The 27975-nt window shown below is 49.4% G+C and overlaps 2 protein-coding genes across 6 annotated transcripts in view; one reads left to right on the top strand and one right to left on the bottom strand.

Moving 5' to 3' along the window:
- Positions 1-26765, bottom strand: STEAP3 (STEAP3 metalloreductase). Of its 2 annotated transcripts, none has more exons than XM_053947283.1 (5): positions 26606-26765; positions 11795-12278; positions 10802-11329; positions 9092-9256; positions 1-3342 (listed from the first exon to the last, which is right to left on the bottom strand). In XM_053947283.1, exons 2-5 carry the CDS (start codon positions 12275-12277, stop codon positions 3052-3054), a joined length of 1467 nt encoding a protein of 488 aa, XP_053803258.1. In that variant the 5' UTR covers position 12278; positions 26606-26765; the 3' UTR covers positions 1-3051. The 2 variants fall into 2 exon arrangements, with proteins under 2 accessions (XP_053803258.1, XP_053803259.1); XM_053947284.1 differs by lacking the exon at positions 26606-26765 and adding an exon at positions 23636-23700.
- Positions 1-27975, top strand: part of C7H2orf76 (chromosome 7 C2orf76 homolog) — a 52043-nt gene that overhangs the window by 18242 nt on the left and 5826 nt on the right. For all 4 annotated transcript variants that reach the window (XM_053947286.1, XM_053947288.1, XM_053947285.1 and 1 more), the window contains one exon: positions 25301-25374. In XM_053947286.1, the coding sequence (XP_053803261.1) occupies positions 25301-25374 (74 nt within the window). The remainder of the gene's footprint in view (positions 1-25300; positions 25375-27975) is intronic.

Below are 27975 nucleotides of genomic sequence, written 5' to 3' on the forward strand. Positions count from 1 at the left end.
TTCAGATATAATTATCTTTATAGAACTACAGAGGCCAGTGATTAAAACTGGCCTTACAGCTTTTCATTTGGTTCTTATATATCCCAGAGGCACATAGTAGGCAGTACAGAAAATAAAAATACAAAGATTTTTACATTCAAGCTATATATTTTGCAATAAGATACATATATTTATGTGTGTGTGTGTGTGTACATATATACAGAGAGAAAAAAACTTCAAGTACAAAACCAGTTAAATGGTATATTTTAAGCCAATCTCACTGAATGTCCTATGCACATCAAAAATGCTTAGGGAAAATATAACTGAAAAATTCCTTACTTTCATTTTCAGCATTGCAGAATCAGAAGAAATGACTCAAACTGTTTGCATCACATGTTTTAAGGACCAGATGCATACAGAGGGCATCATGTGAAATGCTGTTCTGCATTTATAAGGATTGGTTTTGGTTTTCAAAAGGGATGGTGGCTGGCTGGCCACTCTGCTGGCACAGGCATTACCTGGAGACACATGACCAGCTTTTTTTTTCAGATGCTGTAGAGCTGCAGTGGCTGTGGGGATTTTGAGCTGGCTTGTCTGTTCCTTTGGGCTTGTGTCCCTCTGAAAAGCACCGTGCTGACTCACTGACTGCCCCTCTGCTCATGGAAACTGTCCCTTTGCCATGGGAAAGGGTCTGTAGGAAGTCCTATAAACAAAGCGAGGGTGCAAACCTTCTGCTGGGCAGAAAGGTGGGTCTTTAACCTTGCAGTGACTCAAAATAAACCATTCTTTTCCCCTTGAAGACAGATCCTGCGAGCCTGTGTAATGCTCTTTCTCTGCCTCCTGATCATTTTTGGCCACGAGACAGTAGTCTTTCCTGACCTAAAGATGTGAAAAGAAACCTAGATGGGAAAAAAAGGCATTGAAATACACTATAAAGTGTGTAAACTGGTGCTTTTATGTTGTCTTTGCCTGGTGATGAAATGGAAAAGATGACTAAAAAAACAGGCTTGCTGAATCCAGTCTTCCCTCAAGGATGAGTTAAACTGGAGTGGGTGGAATTATATTCAGGTGAAACTGTCTCAAATCCATGTGGAAACTTAACCTATCACCTAACCAGAAATAGTGTTGTGTCATCAGTCTATTTGGAGAGTGATTTGGACTCTGGTGCCAATCTGGGCTAAGTTCTGGAGGTGGATGGAGAAACCTAATAAACTCAGCTTGCTGAGGGGGACAGTAGTAAAGAATGGTACCTTCACCATGTTGTCCAAACCCCTTGAAAACAACAACAAAAAATCACCTTATTATGAAATCTAGGCTTTCCCCTCAAGAAGCAGCATTTGGAGACTTTACTGTAGGTATTAGGCAAGAACTAACAGTCAATATCATCACTGGCCACATGAGCAATAGCTGGAGAATATTACTCACTGTAGTTACTTGAGGCTAAACAGGGAATTTTTATGAGTCTCTTGTCTGTGTAGAACTCTTCCAGGTTATGGGTGCAATGTTGGCTTGTAGGAGGGTTTATGTGCCCCAGAGCTGATCATTCCCCCTGCCCTTTATATTAACTAGTCCAGTAACAAGTACTTCCTTGTCCCACAAGCTGTACCTCGTTTGGTGCTGACAGCTCTTGTTTCTCAAAGCAATACTGAACACTGAGAGTCTTTTCCTTAACTGTAGGAAAATGAGGCTATTCCAGGCATGTCCTTGTACCTGACCTTACTGAGGTAGTCTTGTGTGTCATCCCATCTGCTTGCTTTTAAATGAGCTTTAATGAATGGCTGTCCATTCACTGTTTGCTGATTTGTATGTCCAAAACCTAAAGAATTATTCTGATAAAGAGTAAGAACTTCATAGAAAGCAACAGGTGAAACATGAAATTAGGACAGAAATCTTTGCCCTGTGCCTTGTCCACAGTGGGTGTAGAGTCAGAAGAGCATTTCATACCTGCTTTGTGATCTAGCAAGGGACTTTTTAATGTGTAAGGCAATGAAGGACTGTGCCCAAAATGTACAACATGTTTTCATGTTGTGATCAAGACTTGATGTTCCCTTTGCAGGACTGTTCACAGATCTTACTATTGCTGGTGAAACCAGTGGGTTTAGAGCTGCTGTTTTGTTTGCTTAAATGGGAATGCTCAAGTGACAGCCATTTCTAAAAGCTTCACCCTATTATTTGATGTAAGGCCAGCTGGCAGGCCTTGGTTTTCTCCATGTAATTTTGTGAAGCAGCAGGCCTTTCCAATAATTATCCTCACTCTATTTCAATCAAATACTGCTTGAAACTTTGGCTCAGTGTAACAGAGAACATGCAGCAGTAGCTGTCATCTCAGAGCCAGCAGTGCAGACCAGATGTCTGGTATTGGGGATGTCTCTTTTTCAAATGCTTTTCTACTCCTGGAAAAGGTGCTTTATTTCCTCAGCTTATAAACATGCATCAGGCACTGCTTCCAGGACCAGAAGTGCTGTCTGTATTTGAGAGAACAGGGATACTGGGCTTGCTGTCAGATTTGATGATTTTAGTAAAATCTGCTGTCACAGTAACGTGAATATAGCTGTTCTGTCTTGTCCACAGAGTTCATTGAGGAGAACAAAACCAGAGGCAATTGATCTTTCTAAACCTCACTGCCTTGATTGATCCATACACTCAAGAGGCAGGGTATCTTTGCTGTCATAAACCCCAGAAAATCCGTGCAACCTTGTATTAAAAAATAAAGGCATTGAAATATATGAGAGCAGCTAGGAAAGCAACTGAGAAGTACTGGTTTGGGGAGCTGCCAGCCAGCACCTCAAGTGACTGATCTGAATAACAGAGTCCATCAGTTCCCCATGTATATTAGTGCTGCTAGCTCAGCTCTCACAGTCATTTTTAAGGCAATAATTGTCCTAGCAAATCAGCAATATAATTTAACTACTACTGTCTAACCTAGTTTGATGGTCATCCATTTTCTAAAGTCACCAAATTTTATTTTTTTAATCCACAATACCATTATACCAAAACATACATATATTTAAGAAAAAGAAACACCTTTATAGAAATGCTGATAGTGCTTTGAAATCCTCAAAGCTGGGGCTGTTAGACATTACTGGAGGTCTCCCCACTTGAGAATTCTCCCGTTGCGCTGGGCAGAACAAATTTGACGTATCTGCCCTTCTCCCAGCCCCTCCTGATTCGCAGAAGTCTGTGCTGGATGCAGGGCAAACTGAAGATGACTTTGGCTATGATCACAGTGCATGGGACGAGCAGTGTGAGGGTGTAGGTGGGGGGCAGGTAGAATTTGTACTGGCTCTCATCGAAGGCCCTCGACCAGCCGTACGTGAGCGTGTGCAGAGTGCTGATCACCAAGGCAATAAATCCTAGGGAGGACTAAAGGGAAAAGAAACACGCACCAGTTAGCAGAGTACCTCGTGCCTGGCTGCCTTCCTGTATTTTTGACATTATTTTCTAGGTGTACATGACATAGAGGAAGCAATGGGTATTCCTGCGTTTCCTTGACACAATAAAACATGGCTGGAAACCTTTCCTGGGGAGTGTGCCAGACTGTGTTTTTCTTTGTCTAATCAGAGGTTAAGTGTGACATTAGAAGCTCAGCAGGAATTTCCCAGAAGGTGCTGCCAACTCAGCAGAGAGGAGGGCTCCTGCATCCTGTGAAGCGGCAGCCCCCAGCCCCTGCTGGGCAGGTGGGCACAGGCAGCTCCCAAGGGCTCCTCCCGAGCTGCAGCTGCCAGCTCTGCTGCCAGCTCTGCCCTGCCAGTCCCTGGCTGGGAGGCTTCTGACCAGCAGGATGAAGCATCTGTGATGTGGCTCTGGACCACAGCTGGCACTGCTGGAAGTGGGTGAAGCCACAGCTCCACCCAGAGCAAAGACATCTTCAGGTGTCATCTTCAGGTGACTGGTGTCATCTACTGGAAAATGAGATTGTGCAGGCAGAAGTGTTCTGTTCTGAGGTGAGCAACAGCCCTCAAGGGTTTCCTCCTCTGTCTCAGAGATCTGTGTTGGTTCCAAGGCTGTGTGAAGAGCCCTTTATCCACTCAGGGAGGCAGCAAGAATGCAGCCCCTGTTCTACAGGCAAGAACTTCCCCCATTTCCAGCTGAGATCATGCTCCCAAGCACCCACAGAGACAACATCTCCTCCTGAATTTTTCCAGCTCCCTCTGAGGGTTGCTCTCAAAGATAGGTTTTAAACTCTTTCCCTCACTGAGGGCTTCCTGCCAGCATCAGAGGTGGTGGCTCCTGAGCTTGCCAGCTCCCACTGCCTGCTGGCACTCAGCAGCACTGGGCACTCGCTGTGTTTCCCTTTGTGCAGGCCTTTGCTGCTGTGTTTTCACAGAGAAGTGCAGGTGTAGCATCTTGCTCTGCTGCCCTACTTTGAATTCTTGGTCTAAGCCTGAAATAACAACCGAATTTCAAGATGCCTAGACAGGAAAAATTTTGCTAATTTTAGTTAGTCCCTAACTTAGGGAAGGAAGCCTTTAAAAGCCAAAATATCTGTCTTGGTGCAGGGATCAGCAAGAAACACAGCCTTCCTGAAAATATGTCCAGGAAAGAGGCAGGGAAATAAAGCAGCAGGGAAAGACTGGAGGAAGGACTCATCATCTTTAAAAAAAAACAGTTTCATCCAAAGAACTACTCAATTCATAGATTCCCCTTCTATTTCCGATTGCTGAGAAACAATTAAAAAACCCAGACATCTTTTAAAAATGTACCACGTTGTTACCAAAAAACCAGACCAAGACTCCTCTAAACTTCAGAGCTAATCTTTTAAGCAGCTGAGGGGACTGGGCAAGGGAGGGAAGGAGAGCTATAAATGTGCTACCAGATCTAGGTACTTCACTTTTACAGTATCTATCAGGCAGTCATGTGGGTGTCACCGAGTCCTGCCAAGGCAGGGAAGAACTCTTCTCTGTGTTACAGCTGAGCATTACTCAAGGTCATGCCAGGAAGTGGGAACAGAGCTGGGTCCTGTGTGCAAGCCCACACTCATCCTTTCTTTCATGTCCTTCTTACCAGAAGCTGTGTCCATGTCCTAAACCAAAGTGGTAACAAGCAGCAAACCCAAAACCCAACAGGGTCAAGACTAGCTGCATTTGGAAAATTAAGGAGGAGTTTGCTGAAATATGCCGTGGTCACAGTTGAACCTAACAGCAGGACCTGACCCACAGATCATTCATCATTTACAGGTTAAGATTCTCTCCAACAGGCAAAAAAACTCCAGGGTGGCAAAAGGTTTGAAGTGCCAGATTAGGACTTATCTGGCAAAGCAGGGCAGGGAAAAGGGGACAGGGTGAATCCAAGAGCAGAAGCTTTCTGCCCTGGGCAGGGGGTGCATTCAGTCAGCCCGAGCAGGGCTCTGTGCATGGCAGAGAGGTCAGAGCTGGAGATAATTACCCTGTGCCTCTCTAGTTTCCTTTAAAGAGCTGCTGGTACAGGGAGAGAGCAGGAGAGGAAATTAATAGGACAAAAGGTGAGAAACCATCACAGGCACTCCGTGACTGACCCACCTCTGTGTGTGGATGGTGGGGATGAAACAAAAAGGCTAACTGGCAACAAACACCTGGTAATAAACACATGGCTAAGCTGCTGGTGGCTGGAGACAGGGCTGGCAGCTCCTCTGGCAGCAGCAATGGGCTGATCCACTTTCAGCACAAACGAGGAGCTGAGTGGGGAGAGCAGAGGGGGGTCCCAGTGCTGATGCTGGCTGAAGGAGCCATGGCCAGACAGCTGGATACAGGCAGGTCTGTAAGTGCATAAAACCCAAACGTTCTGCTGATTGCAGCTTGGCTCGGTGTTTACAGCTCAATAACACTCAGTGTAGCACAATGCAGAGCACACTGAGCATCCCAGGGGGCTGATTTTCCGAAGTGCTTAGCCCTGATACCACTCTTCTGCTCTCATTGATCCTCTCCGTGCAGTTTCTGGCTATGAAATCTTTCTGGGTTTTGTTTTAAACAGTGGCAGAGGCTTTTTTTGTACTGTCACAACATGGGGAGTGTGGGGCCAGCAGCCCTGTAGGGTGTTAAAGCTCTCTGAAAGATGTTGTAGGAAGACAGTATCTTCCTGATGCAGGCTTTGTGTGTATTTTCTATTCTGCATTAACTCTTCTACCTCCCCCATTTCCTTGGTGCCTGCAGGCTCCCTGTAATGCATCAGCAAAGGTGATCCAGTCACATGTGGCTCACTTAGAAATGCTTGGGCAGCACTGAAAGCAAAGAGCCCCTTCCTGACCCAGATAAGTTTCTGACTTGTGCAGCCATCAGTACTACAAAATTAAAGCTCAATGGAAGCAGCTCTGGCCCCTCGCACTGCCTCGACAGGAGGGTTAGAAAAGGCCTGATTACAGATTCCTTACATCTTATGCTACATGAACTATGAAAGAAACCAGGTCAATTCAACCTTCAAATTCCAGGAGGGCTTCTCAGGACAGGAAGGTAAAGGCAATCATACACATTTTAACTTCTCAGGCAATTAGAGTTGATTTGTGAATCACTGGGGAATATTAAAAATGTCTCCTATAAGTAGAATTACATATAAATCATTCCTCTTAGCCAGTGTTTCAATCCTGTACATTTTATGTTAAAACTGGACACACAGGGGGAACTGTGTATCCAATTTAACTACATTTAATTGAAATTTGAGTATGTACAGGAGCTACTGTGAAAATTAACATTTTTTCCTATAACTTTGGCAACAATACAAATGGGATTTTCGACCTGTCAGGCAACAGATGTGTATTTTAATGCTGTGGCAGTATATGGCACTAATACAGGTGTACACACTGGCTGCTGGAAAATGTCAGACTTGGGAAACTCTGGGTAAGGAGGGGACTAAAGTGACTCCTGAATTTGCCTCACATGTGACTTTTGGTACAGCATCTTTCAAACACTGTCCAGTTCAACTGAGATGGGAACAAATTGCTGCATTTTCTGGAAGGCTTCTGGCTGGGGCATCTGCACTCTGCATTTCACCTCTTTTATGCTGTAGAAGTGCTAGAAATCCCAAATATTTGAGAAAGCAGCCTTATGCTTCACCCCTTGTATTTACACTGTGCCACTGTGCATTAATTCAGGGAGGCTCACTCTGAGCTATGTGAATGTAACCTCACGAGCCTGGAAGCAGTAGCTGTAGCTACTTTTAATTTCCTCAAGAAAGGCATCACTGACGTATTGAGAAGTAAATAATTTAAAAGATCCCTCATTAAAAAAAAAAGTAATATGGAAGCTAACATGGCAGGAGATCTGTAACCTGCTCTTTTTACATGGTATTTCCACAATGAGGCACACTACCAGCCGTGCCCCTCCTGCATGTGATCAGCTGGGAGCTCGTGTCACACTGTCACACTTTATTCCATGCAGACAGAAATAGGTGTGAGTATCTTTCCATGAACTAAGCCAGCCAGTTCCCTTGTGGGGCAGCCAAGAGCTATTTTGGAACTGACCATCACGAATTTGTCTGGTCCCAGTGCTGACATACCCTTAGAAAGGCTCGGGAAGGGTCCCAAAGGGCAGGTGGGACAGTCGCGTTACACGCGCGACCTGCCACGGCAATGTCTGTGTTACATGACACAACGCCAGCACCCTCCAGGACAGCTGCCAGGCTGCCTGGGGAGCCAAAGGGAAAGGCAGGGGGTTTCAAAGCCTCCTTCCAGGCTGCAAGGAGATACTTCCCTTCGTTTGGGATTCCTGGTATGAGATGTGCAAGTCAGGACTGATTTATCCAGTGTCCCAGCAGATGCAGTTCTCCCCTGAGACATGGTGGTAAGAATTAATATGCTCCCATTGTCCAGTCTGAAGCAGAGGTTTAAAGCCAGTCTCCTTCTCCTTGAGGGATGATCTCTTGGGGTCAAGCTCCCCTGGTGCAGCTCTTCTGCTCAGTGTAAATAATTACTGGCTAGCCCACAGCAAGAGGGGAAAGAAGACAAACTGGATTGCTTGTTTGGTGATCGGGGCACTCGTGGGAGAAGCAGGGGAGCAGACTTCAAACTCCTACTCTAATGAATATTGAATTATTTATATACCACTGAAGAGCTTCAGCAGAGCTTAACAGAGGCTGGATGATAGATATTCACCTCTGCATCCCTGAACCCTGCCCTCCCCTTTGGAAGAGTTAGGTGTGTGCCAGCCTGGTGCAAAGGGAGTTCTCCACAGGGGAGCTGCAGGAGAATGGGGTCCTGGGGGGCTCACACACATTGGGTGCCACAGGGGTTATACAGCCTGGTGCATGCTAAGCAGCCCAAGTGTAGGAGGCACAAATAACAAGGGGTTTTAGGGCTGTGGGGTATGACTGTGACACAGTGAGTGGAATCTGGCCTCAAAATCAACTTTAATGTGCAGGGGATACTTGAAAGGTTCATTCTCTGCTATCTCTGTTAATCAGCCCTAAGCCTGGCTCCAAATGCATCCCTGAAAAAGCTGCAGCCACTGAATACAGTGTCTGTGAAAATCCCAGGGGGTAGACCCAGGTCACCAAGGGAATTTGGCCCTTGAGAACTTGGCCATCACTGCAAGTGGGAGGAAGGCTCCTAAACCACTGGGGAAAAACCAAAGTCTTCTGCACTTTTTAGAACCAGATGGCCTTTTCATTGAAGTCATATCCAGTTCTCTGTGCTGTGTGGGCTCTGGCAGTTTACAGACCACTCTAAGCCTTTTTGAACCTGTCTGTTGAACACTTGGGTGCGTGCAAGCTCTGCCAAACCTCCCAGGCTCTCTCCTTTTCAGCAGCTCACTCTCCCTGAACAGCAGGGGCAGATCTGTGTCCTGTAGCCAGCTGTGTCCACAGCAAGATCCCTGCTGATGCACATGTGGATGCTCACTGACACCTTGCATTTTTTCCTTCTCCTGAGAACAGCACTTTCCTTAGACAGGACAAGTCCTGTGTGAGAGCAGCACGGCCCCAGGACATGCCACTCTGCCCCTCTCTGCCCCTGGCTCTCACCTCCTGGACGAGAGGTCTGTGGCTCTGGGGTGTGTGGGGAGGTTTTGCTGCTGACACCAACGCACAGCTGCCCTACCAGAGCAAGATGTGCTGGGAAAGCAGGTCAACCCCTGCCCTGTCTGTGTGAGAGCCTGACTCTGATTCTGCAGAATCACTCTCTGGCATCAGCAAATACCAACTTTACCTGAATGAAACTGAATTCCCTCCAGTTGAGAGAGTTTGCGATGGATGGAAGTGAAGTGATGGCAAGTAACGACAGCAAGCCCAGGGCAATTATTCCAACAGAGATATAAATCTCCATCCTCCAGACTTCCTCCTCTACCCAGATTGTCATCTTCTTCTCCACAGCCTGGCACGACAATGAAGGTTTGTTAAAATGGGGCGCTTAGGGACAGAGGAACTGAGTTTTATCTGTTTTGGTTTTGGAAGCAGGTTTCCTGGGTGAGCACTGGGTCCTATTCACACCTCCAGCACTATTTGCCTGTTTGGGAGATACGGAAATGCTCTCTCTTATCCCAGAACCATTTGGCCAAAGCTAGACCTGATTAGAAGCCTGCTGGGAAGAACTGCTCTCAGCTCCCATGCCTATAACCACAGCAGCAAGCCCCAAAGTCACATTTGGAAAGATAATTACAATGAGAACTCAGTTTCAAGCCATGAAAACAAATACAGATGCTTGAATATGCAGTAGTCTCCTAATAACCTTTGTTTTAAGTGCATTTAGGGGGGAAATTGTTCATGCTAATGGAAGGGAAGATGGGTTTTATACTGCATGGCAAAGAGGAACATTTAGAACTGTCCTCTTTAGCCCATTAAATGGGTTTAATTTACTAAACAAAGATGTTGCTAGAAAACAGGAGGTAGAGGGGAAATGAACACAGGATGCTTGCCTGAGATTAATGTGCAACTGTGGCACTTGAGAAGAACCTGCTCAAGGCTGGAGCTGAGAGGCTGGGAATGGTGTTTGATGGATGCTCTGGACAGGCACTGCTGTCAAAACCAGCCATCCTGCTCCCCTCTGCCCCCACAGCCCCTTCCCTCCTTTTTGGGACAAATATTTGAAATCACTCAGCCAAATGCCCCAGCACAGAAAGCAGAGGGGTTGTGGGGTAATCCCTTGATCACATTTGCCCCTCAGCTGCAGGAAGACTGTGCTGTCCCAGGAGGGAGCAGTGTGGAGCAGTGAGAAGCCAGGGGCAGGAAAGAGCAAATCCCATCCTCCCGTGGTACTACAGAGCTGGCTGAACTGCCTGAAGGCAGCAATCTCACACTGCATAAACACTGCTGAGAGCGTCCATAAAGCAATAAAATCCTTTTCCATTTCCTTGTTCTTATATAACTGGTTCTTCACCACCATTTTGTTAAACTCCTGCAGGCACAGGGTGATGAGGACACACAGCCTTCTCTGGGTTATGACTTAGTTACTCCAGCAGGCACAATTATGAACATCAGTGGGAACAAACAGGGATGTCCCAAGATTTTGGGAGCTGAAGGGAACTCTGCTCCTCCTACCATTGGATTTCCCCTCGCCTAGCAATTTTCCTGCCTCTGACCTAGTCTCAGACACACCAGTGCCAGGCAAGGCTGGTTTCAAAGGCTTGTCAGTGTTTCTGGGGAGCAGTGGCACGGGAGGGTTGCTTCTAGCCCTGGCTGTCAGTGCAGAGGGAGCTGTGGATCCAGGGAGATGGCAGCTCCTCAGCACAGGCAGGTGAATGCTCAGTCTGTGCCCCGCAGCTGACCTGCGGGGGAAGTGCTCCTAGAGAGCCTTTTCCCACTGTCCCACACCTGCTTTGCAAAATGAAATGAACAAACCAAGTCTTTAGGCCCACCACCCAAGACCTGCATGAGTTCAGAAGATTCCTGCAGGAGCTGCCCTGAGGAGCACCCCCGTTACCTGCTTGACGGCCGTCTCGATTAACAGGTACCGGTGGGAGCGGCGCATGGGCAGGCACAGGCTGTACACGGCGTGCAGGGCTGCGCAGAAGAAGCTGAGCAGACCAATCTGCTTTCTGTGCTGGAGCCACTGGTCCAGCCAATCTGGGAAGCGCCTGTACTTGGTGCCGTAGTAGAGCTGGGAGCAGGCTGCCAGCACCCCGGGCAGGTAGACGAGAGACAGCATGACGTAGGACACGCACGGCAGCGTGGTGTTGACCACCTCGATGGGGATCTTGTACAGCTTGTTCTTCTGCTCCCTGATGTAAGGGTGGATGACCTGCCGGATCAGGTTGTAGGTGAAGAAGCAAAGAAAAAGCCCCAGAGCCAAAAAGATGGGGATTTTCCAGGCTGGCAAGAGGCGCAGGGGAATGTTCTCGATCTCACAGGCTGATGACATGCAGCCCATGTCCACAGGGGTGAATCCCATGACTTGAGCAATTTCTGCTATGGTGCGCTTGGCTTCTTGGTTATTTGAGCAGATCAGAACCTGCAACGAACAGAAATACACACATAGGGCACAGAAATCAGGCTGCTGGGATTGAGTGCATCCAGAGGGATTCCGTGTCACAGGGAGCCTTTGTTATCCACTGAGCATCACAATTCCTGGCAGGCTTTTTGACAGGGATTTACCATGGCTGCCAAAGACCTCTCTCCTGGACAGGTTTCCTTTCATGCATGCACTGCCAGTTTGTTTCACTGGCTCTGTTTAGATAAACAGACAAGTGAATAACACTTTTCACTTAGGCAGATCCTCCAAAGGACTACAGAGTGTGAACTGAGTGAAGGTACTTAATTTCTGGACAAAGAAATGCAGAAGCTAAGGGGTGGTCTCTGGATGCCACAGCCAGCACTCAGGACTCCTTCTCCTGGAGCCTGAGGCCATTTGCTGATGCTGCCAGACCTCAGCTGCTGAAACAGCTGGGATTTAGCCCTTGCTGGAAGAAAACAATACCTGCTTATTTCCATCCCTGGCACCCGACTGCAGCGTCCACGCAGAAACCACATTAAACGCCTTCACCACAGTGCAGGCTGGGAACAGGGAGGCCAAGTACTCCGCGTTGGATTCCTTGTGATGGTTGATCTCCGTGTTGTTGCTGACATCCACCAGGATCTTGCCCACCAGCACATCAGCCAGGTCACAGAGGGTGGAGTAATGTTCCCTGAAAATCGCCACAAAGATGACATCCGCCTTCTTCACGGCCTCGGCCTGGAAGGTGACCTCTGCTGCGGCAGGGAAGAGGCTGGCTTTCCGCTTCGGGTTGCGGCTGCCGACCACCACCCTGAAGCCGGAGCACACCAGGCGCACGGCCAGGGACCGCGCAAAGTCCCCGCTGCCCAGCACGCCCACGGTGCGGCCGGCCGGCGGCGGCGGGCTGCAGTCACCCTCCGTGCTCCCGTGGCCCAGCAGAGGTTTGGCCATGTCTCCTCTGGACATCCTGGCAGGGAAAACAAGGAGAAATGCAAATTCACTGTGGAGCTCTCACAGAGACCCAGACCACATCTGAGGTCACGGGGAAAAATGCCACTCAGGCCGTCAAACATGGTTTTGGTCCCAGTGGCCCAGGAGCTCTTTGCCAAACCCACCAGGAAATGTGCAGTAATGTACAGGCACCACTGGAGGGGCACAAAACGCCGTTCAGGGTTGGAAGGTGAAGGCTTTTACGGAGCTTTTCCAGCGCTGTGTGATCCAACACCTGCTGGATGCTCTCTCATCCACCCTCTGCTGTGCTCCATGCTGGCATCTCACACGGCAAAGCTAGCCCGACACTAACAGCAATCAGGACCAGAAACTCTGAGATTCCCATGGAGCTACCAGACATCTCCTAAAGAAGGGGTCCATGAAGACCCCTGAAAATACATTTGGAAAAGCTGGAGGGGTGCTTCTGATTTGCCAGAGCAGAATCAAGGCAGAAAGTCAAATTGAAATGAAAGTGTCCTAAAAGTGGTAAATGAAGAGAGTTGCAGCCCTTGCCTGACCCAATATTTGAGTCTGACAAGCACTGTTTGCTTCAGCTCTTTAGTGAGTAATGAGAACTTACTCGTGACATTTAAAAAATATATTAAAACATGATGGGATTTGCTCATGAAATGTCTTGATGAGCTTTACAAACATTAATGAATTTTGCCCTGTAATAGATTACATACTGAGGGCATGGAGAGGTTTTAAGCAGATCAATGAATTCACAGGCAGCACAGCAGCTGAACCTGGAGGTCAGAAGAAACTTGGGCAGGGAACTGCCAGACTGCTCACAGGCTGTGTCAGTGGCTCAAATCTGCCTCCCAACTTAAGGAACAGCACATTCACCCTAAAGTAATGGCAAATTCCCAAGGGGGAGATTTTAAGAGGGCTCATAGGCAGCCCATAGAACTTGCACACCAGGACATCTGGCTTTTGTACTGGCACACTGCTAGAGATTATAATAAAGACTGTAATTAACAGACTTGTGATATACTGGGGATGGAAACAAATTGTCTTTGGTGGAGTGCAGTCTTGCCTCATACCTGGTCAAGTTTTTTCAAAGTGAAAGTGACCATTTGGATGGGGTGACCTAGTCCCTGGCACAGGTGTGTTTTTCATAGGGTTTTGGAAATGTCCTTCACCCAAGGCTCTTCTGGGATTGGCACAGTAGTGGTGCAAAGGGGAAAGGCACTTCTGCATGAACAATTGCCAATGGGAAACAAAGGGTGAGAAGAAATAAATTATTTTCATAATGGGCATAGGTTGCCAAGGGATTTCCCTGAGGATTTATGCTGTTCAACATGCTCGTAAGTGATCTGGGAAAGGGAGTGAATATTGACAAGATGGAACTTGTGTGTAGTGATCACAGAATCACAGGATGGTTCAGGCTGGAAGGGGCTTGAAGATCATGTACTTCCAACCCCTTGCCATGGGCAGGGACACCTTCTACTTGACCAGGCTGCTCAAAGCCCCATCCAACCTGGTCCTGAACACCTCCAGGGGTGGGCCATCCACAGGACCTCTTTGCAACCTGTTCCCATGCCTCACCACCTGTGTACTAAATATTTTCTTCCTAATATCTACTCAAAATCATTTAGGACAGTCAATCCTTCTTGTGAAGAATCTGCAAAAGGATCTCCCCATTCAAAGTGCCTGAGCACCAAAATTGTCTACAGACACTAGATGCAGCAAGAGCTGTCTGTGGGCATAAACTCCCCATACCATATATACACTTTAAAGAGCTGTAAATTTGTTAAAACTACTCAGAAAAATGATCAAATGGTCACATTACTATGAAAACACCAACTTGGAGGTCCCTGTCAGACAAACATCAAGCACAGCCAAGTTACTGGAGGAGATCTCTGACACAGCAGCCAGGATCTCAATCCTACTCCTCACTGAAAACCTGCAAAACACCTTCAGCAGATGGACTTTGAAACTATAATTCACTGTCCTGGGTACAAACCCATCATGGTTTCAGTGACAATACTGTTTCTATGGCAGAGGTCTGTCTGCTCTCCTTGCCTCTCACCAAGCACCACCTTGTCCCAGAGACCAAAACATGTGCTCATGGAAGAAGTGCTAGCAGGGGAAAACAAGTGCCAAAGCAGTGCATGGTGAGTTCTTCTCCTTAAAAACACATGTCCACTGTATAAATACAGATCAAACAGCACACTGCAGTTCTGCTTATTGCACTGCAAAAGAAGTGAGAGGGATGGCTTTCAGATCTCTGTCTGCAAAGATGTTGGGGCTTCTTTCCTGGTCCCTTCTTATCAGAAGCTTCATCAACACTCACTGCTTTACTTTTTAGAAACCTTCTTGCTTCATCTAAATTTACTCATGTCCAGAACTATTTGTTCTAGGACCAATACTATTGTTCAGAATAATTAGCCTGCTCTCCCATACCCACCCCCCACCTTTCCACCACCTGTGCACACAAAATATTAACCCAAAATAAAGAAACACATCTCTGGCTCTCAGCCACAGGGGGAGAAATCAGCATTCAGGGTGACAAAATGATTGTTACCCACAGACTCATTTCATAATCGATTTAAGGCACCTCAAAAGTTCTCTCTGTGGTCCCACTGGGATGTAAATCTTGCTGCAAGCAATTTTTCTTGTAGTGTGTTTCCTCTGTCCTGCAGCTGCCACTGAACATGTAGAGAGATGTCGGCAATGTTTGGAGATAAACATCTTTGCTGTCTCCAGTTATTTTGATTAAAAGGGATGACAGAATTAAACAGCCTTTGAAGTCAGCAGGAGAGTTACAGAGTAAGAAGACTCAAAATCTTTTCTGTGAATTTTGGTGTGATTATTTCAGTCATGCTCTGACTGGTGGGGCTTTGGAGCAGGACTCATCCCCGCTGCCAGCCCATGGTGGGATGGACCCTGGTGCTGGCTGCTGCCAGGGTTGCATTGCTGTCATTGCCATGCACTGAAATCTTCCTGAGAAAGGAGGGGAACATCCCTCTTTCACCATAAACACATTTCACTGTGGTCTCTGCCTAACAGATGCCTGGCAAAGGACTGTCTGATTAGGCAACAGCTTTTCTTCACTTCTGTATCTCTGGGGAGCACGCAGACCCCCCCTCCCACCACCACTCCTGACTTACCATGTCCAAGCTGCTGCTTCTGCACTATGGACAATGTCACCTGCTTGAAACTCTCCCTCCCAAAGCTAATTCACCACAGCAAGGTCAACCCGTCCAGAGTCGGTGCAAAGCACCAGGGCCAGGATACTGCAGAGGGGGTCATGAGTGAATATCATGGTGCTTAGACATCTTTAGCATCTCCAGACTTAGATAAACCCCATTTATTGATCTTCCTTGTCAAGCAAACTGCATCCCTGCTGAGTTATAGCATGTGCAATTCAAGGAGGTCAGTTTCTTACCAAGGAAGCTACCGGATGATTTAATCACAGCCCAATGGGAATAAACAAGCTCCAATTGTAACTGGGCAGCAGTTCCCTAACTAAAATACTGAATGCAATGTACAGCTGCCCTTCAGCTCAGCTGCTAATGACACCCTTACATCGCTGCTGTGCCCACTGTAGCACACTTGTTCCTATGTGCAGTTCAGTGACGGTATTGCCACTACTGCTGTTAATTGCAGGGCAAGAGCACTGATGGGCAGTGAGCAAGATGGGGAGATCCCCTCTGCTGGGCACTCTACAAAAACTATCCAGAAGGCAACTTCTGCCCCAAGGAGTGGGATCAGACAGACAGCAACTGCATGAAACAAAGCCATTAAATCTCTGTTGCCCAGGCAGAGGGAGGGAGGGGTTCTCACAGAAGAAAACCAGGGATAATTCTACATATTTTGCACCTGAGGCTTGGCAGAGGCTGTTAGCTTAGGCTCAGTGCCAGGCAAACAAGGTTTTTCTGCTTCTCTGCCCACACTGAGAGACTTCACCCAGGTTTTGCAGCAGGACAGCCATTGTGGATGGAGCTGGGCTGCAGGAGCCCACTCAGGTGTCCCTGGGCTCACAGCAGAGTCAATCTGCTGAGCAGATCATCCCCTGCAGCTACTGGGGAACAGGCACACTTGTTATCCTCTTTCAACAGACATGGGGGAAGGAGATACTAACAATGGTGGGACTCCAGCAAGTTTGTCTGGGATGACCCAGATATCTTTCACCACGTCTTTAACAATGGGACCATCTTTTGGGGCCCCTTTCACATCCTCTGGTGCAGGAGGATAGCCTAGCTGGTTCCTGTAATTTGCAGTCCAGAGGTGTTTTGAGTTGTACACCCTGAAGAAGGATGGACCTGCAGTGGCAAGGCTTTGCTTCAGTTCTGGACAAAAAAAAAAAAAATCAAGATTCATATCAATGCCCTGGTATTCAGATTTATCAGATAAAAGACAAGTTGGTTTTACCATAACTTTAATAAAAAGGCAGTGTTTTAAACATATCAAACTGTGCTGAAGAATATGGCAGCAATCTCATAGAGAGCTCCAACAAATGTCCTGTCCAGTGAAACCAAACTGGTTCCTGTTTGCACAGAAACTCATCTTTGAGCTCAGCCTCACATACTCAGTCTGCACCACCACTTGTGTCTTCCCCCAAAGTCAGAGTTTGTTTAGACTGACCACAACTGAGCCTCCATAAGCTGTGGATTCAACCCGTGCTGGTCATCAAAGAGCCTGCTCTGTGCTTCAGCTTCTGCTTGGGTGCTACTTGAGATAAAGCACATGATTATTACACACATTCTTTAATGAGCACATGGGTTGAAAGACCAGCAAGGCTCATGAGGCATTAAAGGATGCAGCAGAGCCTTTGGTCAGGTCACTGCAGAGGAGTGTCATGATTTCTGCACTGGAAGGTCCCTTTGGGCCCTGCCAGCCATGGCTGTCCCACAGACACACACACTCCAGGGACAGGGGTGATCTCTGCCCCCAGGGGACTTCCAGTCTGCATGGAGAGAGACCTTTGAACCACGAAGCCAAAGCCCTCCAGCCTCTGTTTGCAGAGCATCTCTTGCTGTGTTAACCCTCCAAAAGCCCCAGCTGGAGAGGAGCATTCAGCACCTGAAGCATTCCACTCAGGTCTGGCTGTGAGCAGAAATACTCTTTTTTTTTTTTTTTGCTACCACCATTTTATTTCCAGGGAAAATCAAATGTTTAAGTCTCTTTCCCAGACACACAGCATCCCACCCAGGAGCACAGCAAGCACCATGAACCTGAACCTGCTGGAACTGGAACAGATTTAAGTAAAAGAGCTTATCCAAAGCTGCTTTAATCTCAGCTCTGGTGCACATTTCTGGAGAGCTTGCAGTCCTGCCCAGGCTGACTGGAAAGAGAGAGAAAAGTCAGGGCAACCGAGCCTGCTGCCTTTTTGCTTGCCCCTTTTTCTTCTTTCTCCTTCCAAAGCAGAGTTATCTTCCGAATGGTGCAAACCAGGAACTGGCAAAGGATGCAAATCCCCCTTCCAGAAAAGGCATATTGCAAACCCAGCTGGGCTGCCAGCCAGGACATGAGAATGAGGAAATGCTGGGAGCTGGGCTGTCCCCACTGCTGTCCTTCAGCCCATCCACCCACGGGCACAGGGGACAGGGATCGGGGGGCTGTGCACCCCATGCCCCCGCTGCTGGGGTGGGGAGGTGGGACAGGGACCTGCGGCAGGGGAGCTGGTCCTGCCCCGAGCCGGCATCACTGCGTGCTGAGGATGGCACTGCAGAGCAGTGGGGACAGACCTGCTGTGGGCTCCAGGGGCTGCTGTGACCCCACACCTGCTGTGGGCTCCAGGGGCTGCTGTGACCCCACACCTGCTGTGGGCTCCAGGGGCTGCTGTGACCCCACACCTGCTGTGGGGCTTCAGGATTTGCCACACATCCCCCTGAAATTGTTCTCCACTCTGATGCACTTTGCATTCACATGTCCTCATCCCTCCTCCTGCCCCAGGGCAGTTCTTTATCTGATTACCGCATTATCAGGTGTTTATCTGCTAAAACCACTGCCATAAGCTCCTGCAGAGCCCCGCTTTCTCTCCTCTTTATCTCTCAATCCAGTTAACCTTATCCCTTCCTCTTTTACCCCCAAAGGACACGGCAAATGATTTGCCTTCTCTGCAGACAGACACATTCTGTATTTTGAGAACAGATTTCATATCTCCCTTTGTTTTTTCCTGCACAAGTGAAACCCAACTCTTTCATCAGAGCTGTTATTTACCGAATGTCCAACAACTCAGCCTCTGTTCCTTGCTCTCGTTTTTCTTGAAGGATGCACAGAACTGCATTTTCCAACTGAGCCCCTAAAAGGCACCACCTGGAGCAGAGATGCTGCTTCCCCAGTGCACAACTTTTCTTTCTTCATCCCAAGAAGACTGTTTGCTTTTGCACAACTATGTGTCCCCGTTAACTCATGGGGCACAGTGTTCCTGTCCTCTGGCTCCCTGTGACCTCTGGCTGGCTGGTCGCTCACCTGGTGTCCAGCCGGTCAGTCAGTCCTACCACACAGGACAGAACACGTGCCCTGTTTTTCTAAACCAGCTCTCCAGCTTGTCACAATATTCAATTCTTAGTCTCTTCTCTAAAATGTTTCCAGTCCCTCCTAGCTCAGTGTCACCTGCAAGTCCAATATCTGCCTCCCTACTCCATCACACACTAATGAAAACACGGGCTGACAGGCACTGACACTCCCAACTCCATACACCCTCTGGTTTATACACTTAAAAAAAATTTAGAATGTTATTTTTGAAAGCCAGCAGTGAAGCCTAAGGCATGTCCATGTCCCTGACCACGAAGATGTTCTTCACCAGGACCAAAATTCAAAAATAGCCTTCAGAACAGGGGAGAGTAGAGGAGAAAGGGCTACCAGAATTTACCACAAGGACAAAATAACCTCTCTTTCCCACACAAGCTCAGACATTTTGGTGACAGTTCTCCTACAGAACTACACCAGCTTGTGATCACTTTGCAGGGACAGTCTCTCTCTCCAAGGATAAAACCTCCATTTTAATGCTGAGCAGGAAAACTACCTGTCTATGATAAACAACTGGAAAACTAACCTTTGGCCTGTTTTTATCAAAACAATGCATTTCAAAGCAGTTACCAACAGGTTCTGCCATAGATATCTTCAAACTTTTCTCCCCCAAATTTGCCTCCATTTGCAGTGCCACTTCTCTGCAGCAAAGTCCTTGCCTGAAGAACTTCCTCTGCTCTACTGCAAAAACATCTTGCTGCCTGTGCCCACTGTGTTGATAGAGTAATGAGAAGCCTGAGAAAGGCCTACTCTGTAATAAAACATCATGAAATGGGAATCTGAAAGTCTGGGAAATCCTGAGGTTTCACTGTAAGACCGTGGAAGGCACAGACTTGAAGCAAGACGAGTTTGCTAGAGCAGTGCTGATGCTGACACAGCACACAGGAGCTTTTCTGGCTGATGTGACTCTGAATGAGAAGGTTATTTTCTCCGCTTAGCATCTCACAGTTCTTAGGTGACATAAAAGGGTGGTTTATAACAACTTCAGGCCGCTGTACTTAAGTCTTGTATGGCTTCTCTTGCTTTCATTTGGGGTCTTCATTCTCTTGCTGCTCTTACCAAGTTAACAACTCAGTGACTCACCCATTTCTAAGCCTTCCCCTCTCCAAGTGTGAGAAGAGCAAGAAAGCAACCCAAAGGTGGAAGCTTCTCAGGTAGATCTAGTAATTCCCTGCAGCCAGACACGATGGGTGGAGGTGTTCCTGCCTAAAATGAGCTGGGGTTTCCACCCTTCTGCGGGACTATGGAGGTCAGGCAGGACCTGACTTCAGCAGTCACCACAGGGAGCTGGCAGGCTCCAGCTCTCTCTTTAAAATCTCTTTGTTTCTTTCCAGGAAAGGCATGGAGGAATTGCGCTGAGCGTGCACAGAAATATTTGTATTGGCTATTTCCGTGCCGCAGCGCCTCTTAGAAGGGTTTCCAAGATCAGCACTCTCTTGCCTTTCTGATTTTGCTTCACCCCATCACTCAGAAGATGCACAGGACCACACGGGGAGAAGATGGCCTGGGAAGCAGTGTGGGGTGGAAGGAAGACACAGCCTGTGGCAGAGGGCCAGCCCATCTCCTGCTGATCTGTTTTTCCACCTCCACGGAGCACAGGCATGATACACAGTACAGAGGTAGCTCTGAGCCAGCCCTGAAAATGCACAGTGGTGAAAGGCAGCCAATGTAGGGCTGTGTACTGCCTCTTCTGATATTCCCAGCAGCTCCTGGGAGAGAGGCAAACACAACTGGCTGACCAGGTAGTTATCTTTGGAGACCCAAATGGGTAAGAGAGAGATGCTCTTTGCTGGAAATCAACTCACTGCCCTGCCTTCCCCTTCCTCTCACAGCGTTTGCCTTCAGTCCAGCATGCTGCACAGCAGATCCAGTTTGCTTTCCCCTGCACTGGCAGGGGTCTCGCAGAGACAAATACATGCAGTGTGAACAATATGCCTCCCCCCAGGACCCCAATCCTTAGCCAGGCCCATGTGTGCTGGACGAGTACAAACACCACGTATTTCACCACGGTGCCAAGCTGCACTGGCACAGGTTCTGTTCAGTATCTAACCCAAACATAAGAAGGATGCTGGAGTGAGTCCAAAGAAGGGTCACAGAGATGCTCAGAAGGTGGGAGCCCCTCTCCTATTAAGACAGGCTGACAGAGTTGGGGTTGTTCAGCATGGAGAACAGAAGACACCAGAAGACCTTAGAGCAACTTCCAGTACCTGAAGAGAGCTGGAGAGGGATTTTTTACAAGGGCTGTAGTGGTAGGACAATGGGGAATGTTCTTACAGTGGCAGAGGGCAGGTTTATGTCAGATATAAGGAAGAAATTCTTCACTATGAGAGTGGTGAGGCACTGGCACAGATTGCCCAGAGAAGCTGTGGATGACCCATCCCTGGAAGTGCTCAGGATTAGTTTGGACCAGGTTTAGAGCAAACGTGGTCTAGTGGAAGGTGCCCCTGACCATGGTGGGAGTTGGAACAAGATGACCTTTAAGGTCCCTTCCAATCCAAACCAATCTGTAGCTCTATTAGTGCTTGCACATGATCAGCAGTTGGTATCAGGCTCCTTCGGTGGTGGACATGTTATTGACAGAGCCTGATTCTTGAAGCCTACACCCCATGGAGAGCTCTTAGGACATTTTTTCCAAAGACTACAGTGGTGTATTCATACTAAAGAAAATGCATGTGTTGCCACAAACAAGGCTTTAGAGAGACTCACTGAAAATCTGAGAACCTGGAAAAAGGATGGGAGGAATTTCTGTCTCAGTACCTTAAACCCCAGGAAAAATTTCACAGTGTTTAGGCCCCAGAGTATGTAAAGGCCTTTGGAAATGGGTTGGAAGCTCCCACATCACTGACATAATTTCAGAAGCTTTTTACTTTCAGTTAAGTGACAGTTCACTTAAATTTAGATGAAGATGGAAAGCTGCTTAATCCACTGTAGGTCTGCATAGGAAATGTCCTATGAAGAAGCATAAATTCAAATTTGAAAACAGCATTTTCTTCCATTATGACGTTGACAAAAAGCTAACTCTAATCAGTGACAGTAAACTTATAGATAACAAATTGGTGCATTTTAATTCCTGGTGTGTGACATTTCTTATCACAGCTTCCACTGCCTTTCCCACCTCTCAAGAGAGCTGGCATGGCTGGCCTACTTCTTCCATCATCGGAAAAAATGTGTTTCCCCTGAATCTAAACCTGCTTCTATTTATGGGTGTGATGTTACAAGGTCATAGTCAAAGCATAGTTCTTAACAATAAAAAGCAAAACAACCCCAAAACAAAAATAAAGAGCAGAATAAACCACAAAAAAAAAAATCATTACACTGTCAAAGAGCATGTTTTCCTGGGTTTGATGTGGTTTTGTTAAACACAGACTTGTTGAGTCATCAACATTTTCTCCTTTACCATCACAGAGGAAATCAAATATGTGCTGTGACTGTGGCATCTTATATTACTGTACATTTGTTTCATAGCAAATGTGATTTTAGAAGAAAACTAAAGCTTGATGCAGTATTTAAATCTTATTAGTCCTGCATCTCCTCAGCCCACTGGAGTATTGATGCTGTAGGCGACAGCCTTCCTCTCCTGCTGTCTCTCAGTTTTTGTTTCTTGCCACAGCAGGCAATTCTCTATGTGTTAGTTTTGTTTAGACTACTCTGACTGAAATGATCAGGGGTTTTCTACATCCCTCTGCCCTCTGTGCAGCTCAGGCATTACGAACACAAACACTCCCCCAAGCTCCCTGGTGTCCATCTGTCACGGGTAGATGTCACACCCTGGACAGGGCCACGGGACAGGGACAGTCACACCCCAGCTTCCATCACCTGTGGGATGTGCCTACTACAAAGTCACCTCTACAATTCCTTCACAGCTTTCATCCCTTGTTACTCTTATATGGATCAAATACTGAAGTCCACCTCAAAAAGCATCCAGCCTTTGTAGCTTTTACAATCCCTATATCAGTTCAGAAACCCCACAGCTGCTCCCTGCTCGCCTCTGAGGGATCCTGGGCCCTGGCCAAGATTTTCCCCAAGTTTTTTTTTATATCTCTGTGCTGATTTTTCCGTGGCTCGAAAAAGCCACTCATCTCCTCAAAGCATTTAGCGAGCTGAGAATGAAAAGTGAAACCTAAGCGCCAAGTGCTGCTCCCTGAGGAGCACAGCGTGAACGTGTGGATGGATCCATCCATCCATCCATCCATCCATCCATCCATCCATCCATCCATCCATCCATCCATTCATCCATCCATCCGTTCCCGCTGCGCTCACGAGCAGTGCATCACTCTGAACACGGAACCCGGCCCGTTCCGGGGGGTTTGTGCCCGGATGGTGCCAGGGATTTTCCCGCACCCGCACGGATGTGTCCCGCAGCCACGGGAAGGAAAGCGCTTCCACCGCAGCCCGGCGGACCTGCCGGGGACGAGCATCCCACCGAGCTCTCCCCAGTGACCGCCCGGACCGAGACACTCCGGCCCCCGCAGAAATCTCCGCCCGGGACCCGGCCCCAGCCCCGGTATCAACCCTCGCACCGAGGCGTCCGAAAGCGCCCTGGGACCCCCGCCCGAGCCCGGGGCGGAGCGGGCCGCGGGCAGGGAGCAGCCCCGCTCCCCAGCCCCGCCGCGGGGATCCCGGGCCGGGGGTGCGCGGAACGGGGGCCCGGCACGCAGCGCACGGAGCCCCCGCTGACCCGGGACGTTCCCCCCGGGCAGGGCAGCCCCGGCCGCGCCGAGCCGAGCCGAGCGGAGCGGAGCCGAGCCTCCCCCGCCCTGCTCGCCCGGCGCGGGCGGTTCGAGCCCCGCTCGCGGTTCCTCGCCGTGCTGGCGGTGCCGATCCCCGCCGCGCCCGTCCCCCCGCGCTCCTCACCTCTGCGCGGCGGCGGGAGGGCGAGCGGCGCCGTCCGGGAGCGCGGAGCGGAGCCGTGATGTCAGGCCGCGGGCTCCGCCCTCCTGCCCATGTGCCCGCCGGGGCCGCAGGCTCCGCTCCGCTCCGCTCAGCTCGGCACAGCCTGGCCCAGCCCGGCTCGGCACGGCCCGGCTCGGCGCCCAGCCCGGCACCGCCCGGCTCAGGGTGAGGGACCCCCAGCCCCGTCCCCGCGGGGCTGCCCGGGCGTCAATGCCGTGCCCAGGTTAAACACGCGGGCAGGAGGGCATCGCTGCCGGGCAGCCGGGCCGCGGTGTCTATTACAGACAGGAGTCGAAGGCAGACCTTAATTCTCTATTTGTAAGCGCATTTCGGAGCCAGCCGATGTCTCATTTTACTGGGCGGGTGCGGCTTGTTGCGCCTCTGCCCCTGCTATCAGGGGCCACGCACTTGTTCTGAAAAGCTGTGCCGGGAGGCGTGGAGCAGATAATGGTTCTTCACCCAAAGAGCTGTCCTGCTGCAAACACCCCAACACTGCCACGCGGCTCCGGTGGACCGGAGGCAGCGCACTCCCAAAGCTGCCGGGAGCTGGCACCAAAGGGAGAGTCTCCAGGCAAAAGCACTGGGGCAAACGCACAGGAACTTGAAAACAAATCCCTTTGGAGCTTTGGTTTGCTCACTCAGTAAAGGAGAGGAGCACGGAGGGAAGGGATCTGAAGGGATTTGTCTCATCCGCCCCCAGCCGTGGGGAGGCGGTTGCAGTGTGTGTTTGAAGCCTGGGCAGAGGGACGTACAGCCCCTCTGAACCCAGCCTGAAGTGCTTCACCACCCCTGCAGTCAGGAGGGTTTTCCTAATCTTTGCCAACTGCCATCCCCTCTGTGTCCTCCTTGCACATGGGATGTGTCTTCCTGGGATGAAACAAGCCCCATTTTTTTCCTCTCTCCCGGGCAGGCTGTGATTTTAACTATCTCAGTCCATTCTCACTGCTGTCCTGTGCAGATATCCCCCCTCTCCAGTCTCTGTGCTGCCTGCAAACAGGCCCAGATGCTAGCCAGGACTGGCCCAGCTTGCAAGGGTACTCGCCATCTCTCACATCCATGGTGCAGGAGATACAGAAAACTGCAGATATGGGAGACTCCAGCAAAGATGTAGGATTGCTGGGGAAAGTTCCTGTTGGTGATTCCCAGTGGCTGGACGCTGGATAAGAGAGAGCTCCAGAGGCTTGGGATGCTCAAGCTGCAAACTTTGAGATGCTGTGAGTTCCCTGGCTATTGGACTATACTGGAGAGGTGTGAAAACCTATTGACATGGTTAGGAGAGGGAGGATCATGGGGATAGCTCTACTTCATCACCCCTCTGCAAAGGCCATCTGTAACTAAATGCATCTGGAAGAATGAGATTACTCCTTAGCCCCTTCTTGCCTGTAGTGGCCCCTGCCTCCTCATGCCTATCATGGTGATAATTTATATGCCACAATCAGCTCTTTGTGGAGACTGAAGGACAGAAATCATTGAACTCTCCTGCACCTGCTGTATCTTGTCAACTGCTCTTCCACATTATGTAAAGGATAAATTTTGCTTTTAAATTTATTTATATAATCCATAGTCATTGCCATGTTTGCCTTGGTCATTGCAATTCATCTTACAGATTCCTCTTTGCTCTCTCAGGTCTCTGCACTGTGTGGGTCTCTCCCTGTTCCTGTTTTCCTGCATGGGGCATAGCTGCTGCCAGGGCAGTGTGGGTAAGTCACTACCCAGTTCCGTGGGTAATGGCCAACTTTCTGGAAGCATTGAAATCTATTTCTCCTTTTTTAAATTGCACTTCCTTTTTCATAAATTAGCAAACTTTTCAGTGAAACACCCTCTGCTTTCCCACCCTTATGTCACAGAGAAGAATGAATACCAATTTTATACCTGTTTTCCTCTTCTCAAACCTGTGGCTAGCCCTGTCCAGGTCACCTGTTTGCTGGACAGTTTGAGTCCTGCAGCTCCATTTTTTCAGTAGGCAGCTAAGGCCTCCCCAGCTCCCAGACCTTGACTGGCTCTATTGGTTGCTCAAAAGATTCCGTTGGGAACCATGTTTCTGATGAGAGATCTGATGTGGGCTTGCAAATTTGCTTAATTTTTCTTCTACTCAGAGAGACCCAATGTGCCAGGATTGTGCTGAACTTGGCCAGTGTTTCTGGGTGTATTTCTGGGTTTTTTTCCCCCTTTTTCCTTGCTGGTCCTGAGCAAGGGCTTTTCTCTGTTTCATCTGGGCTGTTCTTCTCTCAGCAATCCTCTTTTCCTGGCCCATCACTTGCTGGTCAGAGCTGCAGCTCTCTGGCAGCACCATCTGTGTCCCTGTGCCCAGCTGGCTGTGTCCTGCTGTCCCCTTAGCTGTGATGCCACCTGCACCCCCTCCTCCCTGTCCTTCCCCTCCATGGGGACAGGGAGTTGCCTTGGATGTGCTCAGGGCTGGGGCTGCCAGGCTCCTCCAGTGCCCGTGTGCTGGCACAGCATGGCACTGCTGAGCAGTGAACCTCGACAGCTCCTGGCTGCCCAGCCAGGCAGCCGTGGGGAGTCCCCACCCCCCCACTGTTTTGGGGGGGCTGGAGCCATCTAAGGTGACAGTGTGGAGGGGTGCACCAGGCCAGCTCAGCTCCTGCCCCACACCCAATCAATAAGGGGGGGACCCAGGGTATGCCTGGGCTTTACTGCAGTGAGACACAAAGGCAGTGATCCCTGAGCCTCCCTGTGCCCCTTCTCCCTTGCCAGCTCCCTTGGGTTCATCTTGTGCCAGCCCGAGGGCTGCTGTGCACCCGGAGGCCACTGGGGATGCAGAAGTGCTGGGCAGCAGTGGCTGCACCTGAGCAGATGCTGTGACAAAAAGCAGAGTTTGGGGACACCACCTCACCTGCCGCTCACAATGTCATAGCCAGGGAATGGCTCAGCTTCCCCCTGAAATCCAGGGCCAGTAAATGGCAAACTTACCGCTGGAAAACCAAACCTATTTGGCAGTCAGTACACGTAGCTCCTCCTCTGGCCGTCCCAAAATTGTGGTTTGGGCTGGAATCTGCTTTCTTGAGGCTCAGTGGTACCGTTTGGGTTGGGAAATTGGGTTATCAGCACAACAGGGTTCTCTCTGCTCTGGACTGGCACATGGCCTGGGGCTGCCAAAAATGCCAAGCTCAGAAAGGAGCTGAGAGGCTGGGACATGTGCAATGTACATGTACAATGGAGGTGGAGTGTGGAGATAACATGGTTAATTATTGCCAGTGAGTTAGTTTGGCACAGTTGGGAAACAGAGAGCTCGTGTAGGGGAATGATCTGGGGACTGCAAAGGTGGGATGTGGGCAGCTGTGATGGCTCTGTGAAGTCAGAGCTGGGCACACAGTGTCTTTGCTGGGTGAAGAAGTGGTAGCTCATGCTGTCACTCGACCTCTCTGGGGTTACCCAGAAGGACTGGGAGTGATGCTGACACCTGACAGCTCATGGAACTGCCAGGAGGGAGCAGGCAGAGAGAAGCAGCCTGGGGGCAGTTTTCAGGCATGACAAAGCGCTGCTGTGTCCCTCCCAGAGTAGGGAGGGGTGGGCTGGACCCCCAAAGCCCTTCTCCCCCCTGAAAGCTGTGTAGGGGCAATGGTGGCTGAGTCTGGTCTGTAGCCACCCCAGTCATGCCATCGGTTGCATGTCTGCTGCTGGTGATCCAGAATGAAATGCCTGTTTTTTTGACAAGGCTTTTCAGGTGAGCTGTGGCTGAATGTGCCACACACTTCAGCCCCGGCATCCTCCATGCCAGAACCGTGCTTGCCAGGGTGCTCAGCAGGATGTCTGGGCTGGAAGTGTCCATACAGGGCTTGTGCACACCTGGGCTATGCTGGATGCAGCTTCGGGATGCCCCCCGTTATCCCCCTCCCTCCCGGGGGTCTGGCAGCGCCCCTGGGGAAGCACAGTTAACGTGGCGCTACCAGAAAAGGGCTTCCTGCTGCTAATCAGCTCCCGGCAGGTTCTCTCTTTCTCAACCGCCTGGCTTTTCGGGGAAAAGTGCAATTTATCGGCCCTTCACGGAGGAAACCTGGTAGAGATGCTCCCCGCTGGGGCTCGTCTCCGCCTGTCATGCAGGCGCCACCTAGTAGGAAAAAGGAGAAAACGGACCAAAAGTCCAGGAAGGTGGATGTAGAAATTCAGTTTCTCTCTGGGACAACTGTTCAATCCAACACAAAGCTGCTCTGGGGCACGGCTCTAGGGCCGAGCCCGTGGTTTGGGTACTTGCAGCAGAATTCTCTGCAGGGAAATGATGAAGTGTGGAGATGCCCCAAACTGGAGCACAGTTGTCCAGGATGGGTCTGGATTTATTTGAT

The sequence above is a fragment of the Vidua chalybeata genome, chromosome 7 (genome assembly GCF_026979565.1).
Source record: "Vidua chalybeata isolate OUT-0048 chromosome 7, bVidCha1 merged haplotype, whole genome shotgun sequence".
Lineage (NCBI taxonomy): Eukaryota > Metazoa > Chordata > Aves > Passeriformes > Viduidae > Vidua > Vidua chalybeata.